Below are 6,336 nucleotides of genomic sequence, written 5' to 3' on the forward strand. Positions count from 1 at the left end.
AACAATCTTTCAATCCTATCTAACAGAACGTTTATAGACATTCTTACAAGATTTAGAGCAGGCGTTATAAAATTGAAAAAAGCAAAACAATGAAGGGAGATACTTGGCTGCTGATGCGAGGACTGATTTATAAGTTCAAATCCTCACATAGAAGGATGAGAATTGCATAAGTCTTTGGTGTAAAACATTACGTGATGTCATGGGATATTGCCACAAACACTTGAGTTACATGCGCAAATTGTAAGTCTGTAAAATAAGCATGGGTCTGAGACCTTTCGAAAATGGATAAACCTGAGGAACGTGTAGCGACCCAGTGATTATCACCGCACTCAGCAATATTAATGACAGCGGTCTGTAAATAATCGAGCCCCAGTCACTGAGCCTAGCCATGGCGACAGGGTCCATTCCATCATCTAACAACACCAGCATAATTCAGTGAGGAACCATTCCAGCTCTGAAAGTCCAGGCTGGCACCAATAAGGAATGATACCAAATAAATACAATATTTTGATTCCTTTGAACAAAAACTTTATTCAACAATCGACGATGAATTTACACAGGTGTCATGTCTTTTTCAGACGCAATCGGACTAATACCAATAACAACTATGAATGAGGGCGTGAATTAGGTTTTACGCCGCTTTTAGCAATATTCCAGCAATATCACGGCGGTGACAATCGAAATGGGATTCACACATTGAACCCAAGTAGGGAATCGCCTTCGGCGCTACGAGGAAACGCTTTAACCACTTGGCTACCCCACCGCCCAGAACAACCATGAAGTATCAGATATAATTATGAATATGGTTTGTTTGTGCCAAGGTAACGCACTCATGTCAGGATTTTTCAGTAAGTCAATTTTTTAAATATATATTTTCAATATGTCGATGTTTTTCAGAGGATATGCAATCCGTTGTCGTGTCCGCGTGTTCTAACATCTCCGCAGATACAGGACGCAGTGGCGATACAGACGTCCACGGTAGATGAAGTATCTGCATCGCAGCCTGTAGCAGGTGGCTCGCTTGTGTCGGTCTGTAACAGAAACAACAGATTGTATGTGACTGGCTGTGTTTAGCAGTACAATGTATGTGATTGGCTGTATATAGCAGTATAGTGTATGTGACGTATTTTATTAAGCAGTTCAGTGTAATATAAAGACCGGGCATCCCAACTCCCCCTCTCCATCATTCGCCCATCAACTCACTCAATCCATGAAACCATTAAACACACCTTTAAAAACAACATTGTCATCATCATCCAGTGGATCACAAACTACCCTCAACTACCCCACATGACAACCTTTCAAGATGCCTTCAGCAACAGCATTGTCGTCCTGGTCCACTCACTCACTCACTCATTCACTCACTCACTCACTCCATGACCACCCCTTCAAGTTACCTTCAACAACATCACTGCCATCTTCTACCAGAAGGTAGACCTCGCCTGTGCACCATTGCTTGACACTGTCCAACACTGCTTGATCAGTCACCTCCACCGCCGTCTTTGATTGGTCCATTATAGCCTCTTCGACCTAAGCAATTAAACAATAAAAAAAGGTTTCAAATAGGTCAATTAACCACATTGTAGTTACATTATTATTAAAACAAACGCCCCGAAAGCGCGACTTGGGCGCAAAAAGTTCACGTCTTCATCGCGATCCCAATATTGGAAAACCAAGTGAAATGTCTCTGCCATCAAGACCCTATAATACGAGGTTCACACATCAACAATACTATGTGCGGATTTGTTTCCCCTGCCTGTGTTAGGATCCGCTGTCCGAATACCAGATTCTCCCTGATTACCTTGGTTTTCCAGCAACATACCTCTGATCCTGAGTAGTAGACGTCTACAATCTACATCACATTCCTCCCACATTGAGATGTCACGACTCGACTCAGTTGTACCACTTCGAATATTTAATTCTGAACCATTATATAATTGCTTTTACTTACATAGTCTGGAAGGGGAGCAGGATCGGAGTCAATGAAGCAGGTGTCGTTTCCGCCCATCTTGAACACACGACGGCCCTGTGGAAGTTGTTGAAAAAAGGACAACACTCGTGTTAAGTCAAGGCAAACCCTTATTCTTATAAAATAAAACAAAAACGTTTATGTAATATAGAAAATAATAACTCTTAAAATATAATCTCCTTCCAATAATCCAAGTACATATCACCACGTGCCACATCAGTTTCAGATCTACGTATTATCATCTGTGTCCCATGTGCCTGGTGGTTGAAAGCCAGGAAATCTATTCATTTTACCCAAATCAATGAAAATGAAACTGGCAACCTTATTCATTTTATTGGTTTACATATCCGGCGACCATTACCAAATGCCGCCTAGTAAATATGAAAATAACAATTTTAACTCAACTTATATACGTGGATATCAATAGGACAAACAAAAATTATTGAAATTGTAAAGTGTGATAATTATATGAAAGTAAAAATGTAAACAAGCGTAGATCTGGGAACAAATCTAATTATTCTGTTTCATTATGTATAAATACATCTATAAAGTTACCTTTAGATCAACGCCGACGAAGACGTTGTCCGTCTCCCCTGGCACCGAGGACACCCCTGTCCCATTCTCACAGTCCTCCTCCACCATGTCGCCTGTGTCCATCTTCTCACACTGAGGACATCATTCACAACCAAACATAGATGAGCGTAATGATACAGAATTCAGTTAGTGACGTGACGTGTTTGACGTATTTTGTTGACGCCACACTCAGCAGTACTCCGCTGACCACCCATACAGTCGCCTCGTACGACAAACATGTCTTGCTGGTGCCACGGGGTATACACGTACATTGAATGTCTGGGACACGAGTGGCTGAGTTATGATACAGTTACCAGTTACTAACGTGAATTGTTTGAAGGTTTTTTGTATTTAAAATCCATGGATAACAAATGACAGAAATAAAGGAGCCATGTCAATACAACAGAAGTGTTATGGTCCTTTATCTTACCTTTCTATTCTTTTATTCGTTCTATTATATCGTATGTATCCTGCTTACATGTAAGGTACATATCTTATGTGCCCCGCTCGAATTGCCGAACTGTTGGCATTACATTTGTAACAGACCAACCGCAAATTTGTATCTAGAATTAATAATGTATTATGCATTTTCCGGATATTTTCCGAATGAAATAGATCTCAGGGAAAATCTGGTTGTTTTCTGTCGTCTTCTGCTTCGATGAATGTAAAGCATGATCGAAGTGGATAAACGCCTAACTGTGGTATTCTTACCGAAAACCACGCTCAGCAGAGCTGAGAATCTATATGTATATCTTGACGAGACAAATCATGATGGATTTTGTGAACAACGATCCAAGACTTCTTACGACCGGCATAGGTTTCATTGGACCAATCTAACCCAGAAACCCAACGTGGGCATGTTTCACTGTGGTTTTAGAACTCAATCCAATTGTCTGGACGGTGTTGTACACTGCTTTGAGCATTATTCTAGCCATACAAGAGAAATTGTCATCACGAATAGGTTTAAGACACTGTACCAGTGTGATGAATCGAATTCACATCTTTAAAGTAACAAGCGAACGCTTTATCCACTTGTTTAACCAACTGGTCCTTATCAAACAATAGTACTACTAGTGTAATTGTAATTGAATATACGTGTCCTTACCTTTTTCACTACAGGAGTTGAATAAACGAATGCGCAGAAGCACAGGACCATTGCAAGAACACATGTTACCTAGAAAATACAGAAATAGTAAAACTAAGAAAAGAGCGAATTAAATTGAGATTTTTGAAAATTGAACCTCCTTTCCTGTCCAGGCTGCTAAAACTGTACACGGACCTTCTTATAGAGCTAAACTATGTTTGAAGATGATCCAAGCAATGTTATGGAAATTCTATCATAATTGTAACGATTGTATCTTTTTGCTTTGGTTAATCATATATTGGCCACTATTAAGAGCAGCAAGAGCTTGTGTAAGTAGGGTTCCACATTCATATATCGTTTGTTTGTTTGTTGTTTAACGTCACACTCAGCAATATTCCAGCCACATGTAGGCGGTCCGGAAATAATAGAGTCTTGACCAGTCATTCCAGTGATTAACATACGTGAGCATCTATCTACGCCACTGGGATACGATGACATGCATAAACAAAGTCAGCGAGCCTGATCACGCAATCCCGTTAGTGGTCTCTTACCACAAGCATAGACGCCTCTTAAGACATGCATGGGTTGCTGAAGACCAGTTTTAACCCGGATCTTGACGGGTAACACATATCGTGACAGATTATAATATGAGAAGTAACCACCAGAAAAAAATACTGAAAACTTGAACAGTTGGATTTTCACGTTTAAGTTAATCATGAAACTTGTTATCATGCTCTTTAATATATCAACAAATTGAGTTGCTCTGAAATATTGTAATCTTTTACTCTGGTACAAACATGAAATTGAATCATAAATATAGTGCTGGGTTTTAGTAAGCAGATCACTCTCAAAATGCAATACAATATTTCCATGCACACGCATGTCATATATGACTATATATGAAACACACTAGTTATAAGTTATAAGGTTCAAAACCATTAGGTTAACTTTTTATTCTATAGACTCGAAACTTGCTTATGATATTCAAATCAGCATTCTAGATAAATTATTTTGCTACAAGAAAAACAACTATCTTTTCAAACATATAATTCTTCTTGCAAAAAAATACATTCACCAGTCAAGCATTAAAAAAACTACATTATGCTTTCCTTTCTTCACAAAAGATGTATGTAAAATAGAAATAATTATCGCAATGAAAAATGGTAGTATTAATATATTCGATAGAAACAAATTCGGGCGTCGTCATTGGTGGAAGCCACCTTGAAGTTTCAGTTTCATTGGTCAAGCGCTTACTGAGAATATGATGTTTACAATGCGAGGGAATACATTTTGAAAAAAAAAGAATTTAAATAAAAAGTTACAAAACCCTTGCCATAATTATAAGAAATAGCCCCTAAAAGCAGAGTTCATGATCCGATTAGGACTATATCATAAGCATGTGTTTAAGAACCACTTTCAAATTGTATTGATAGCAGGTGTTTGTTTGCAAAGGCAAGCCAATTGTTCACCTAAAACACGGTAACATAATGATAGCAAACTGTTCGCTATATTTTGGGCCATATTTGACGAATGACGTGATTGCCAACAACATATGAAATCACCTGTGAATATATGACCAACATGTTCGAATTCGTAGTAGTGTGATGAGTCTTGGAAGCCACAAGTTGTGGAACTTATAACATGAGCTGTGAAGTCCACGTTCTGCAATAACTTGGATGCATATGAAACTGTTAGTGTTCTTTAGGGAAAATAAGTTTTGTCTGAGAAACGTTATTTATGCTTAAATTCAAGTCCCTTGTTTGATCAAATTTTAAAATCAGGTCCCTATGGTAGAGTCTGTTTCCGGTTTATCCAAATGTTTCAATATATACTCTTCAGACATACTGTGGGCTCAAACAGTTTGAAACAATTTCGAAACATGATCCAAAATGCAAGATCAAATAAAGGCCATAATTTAAAATTTCACGAAAAACGGAATATATGTGTTGAGCTCCACTAAGAACTACACTTATAACACATTTTATTACATTTTGAAACAAAATGTATGGTTTTACAGCAGAGGCCAAATCAATGTCAAAATATAAAATATCGCAAAAAACGGAACAGTTATAGTGAGGGCCGCGACATACTACACATACACCAAATTCCATTATACTAGTATTTGGAGCGAAAACTAAGTAATGGTCAGAAATATGTATCTCAATATGGCTGAGGCAACCAATATGACAATCGGATTCGAATCTCTTCTAAGAAGATTTTACAGAAGCTGATGTCGACCAGCAGGTCAGCTGGAGTCAGATGAACCCAAACAAAATGGACGACAACGACCGGATCACGACTTGCTCACCTGAGAGAGTGAGTTAACCTGTTAAGACACGTTGGCAACATTTCAGTCACATTGTGAGTAAACCAAAACTGCACTCCCTAAACCAAAAATGTAGTTAAACTTTTACTTACTTTGACGCCCATGGTCTTCAGATTTAAGATGCTGAGTTGACAACTTCAGTTTCTTTGAGACAGTTCAGGATCAATCTTTCACTGCTTCTGTCCTCTGAGAATATTTCAGTCACATTTTATACATTCGCGGAGCCAGAGTTTAGCCAATAAAAATGTGATTGCACAAGTACAAAATCCCCTAAACGTTTTCCACGATTTTCTTTCGCAACTGTTCAAACTTGAACCAGGAACAAGATTGAACGACAGGCCATTGTTTGTTCGTACCTCAGTAGTCGGTGAAACATGAAGTCCT

General features: G+C 38.5%; 1 protein-coding gene across 1 annotated transcript; it reads right to left on the reverse strand.

The window, feature by feature from the left end:
* Window positions 1-547: 547 nt before the first annotated feature.
* LOC139453094 (uncharacterized) lies at window positions 548-6,126 on the reverse strand. Its single transcript, XM_071234719.1, has 6 exons — window positions 6,045-6,126; window positions 3,648-3,716; window positions 2,525-2,635; window positions 1,952-2,026; window positions 1,398-1,530; window positions 548-1,031 (listed from the first exon to the last, which is right to left on the reverse strand). The coding sequence occupies exons 1-6, from the start codon at window positions 6,054-6,056 to the stop codon at window positions 931-933; spliced, it is 501 nt and encodes a 166-aa protein (XP_071090820.1). The 5' UTR covers window positions 6,057-6,126; the 3' UTR covers window positions 548-930.
* Window positions 6,127-6,336: the final 210 nt, after the last annotated feature.

This window comes from Haliotis cracherodii, unplaced genomic scaffold (genome assembly GCF_022045235.1).
Source record: "Haliotis cracherodii isolate W230 unplaced genomic scaffold, xgHalCrac1.p SCAF_9, whole genome shotgun sequence".
Taxonomy (NCBI): domain Eukaryota; kingdom Metazoa; phylum Mollusca; class Gastropoda; order Lepetellida; family Haliotidae; genus Haliotis; species Haliotis cracherodii.

Excerpts from the sequence above, each read along its gene's own strand:
- LOC139453094 (XM_071234719.1), bottom strand. Across the intron at positions 2,027-2,524 it reads TCGTCGGCGTTGATCTAAAG|GGCCGTCGTGTGTTCAAGAT; the intron begins GTAACTTTATAG and ends CAACTTCCACAG. Across the intron at positions 1,032-1,397 it reads TGGCAGTGATGTTGTTGAAG|ACCGACACAAGCGAGCCACC; the intron begins GTAACTTGAAGG and ends TTTCTGTTACAG.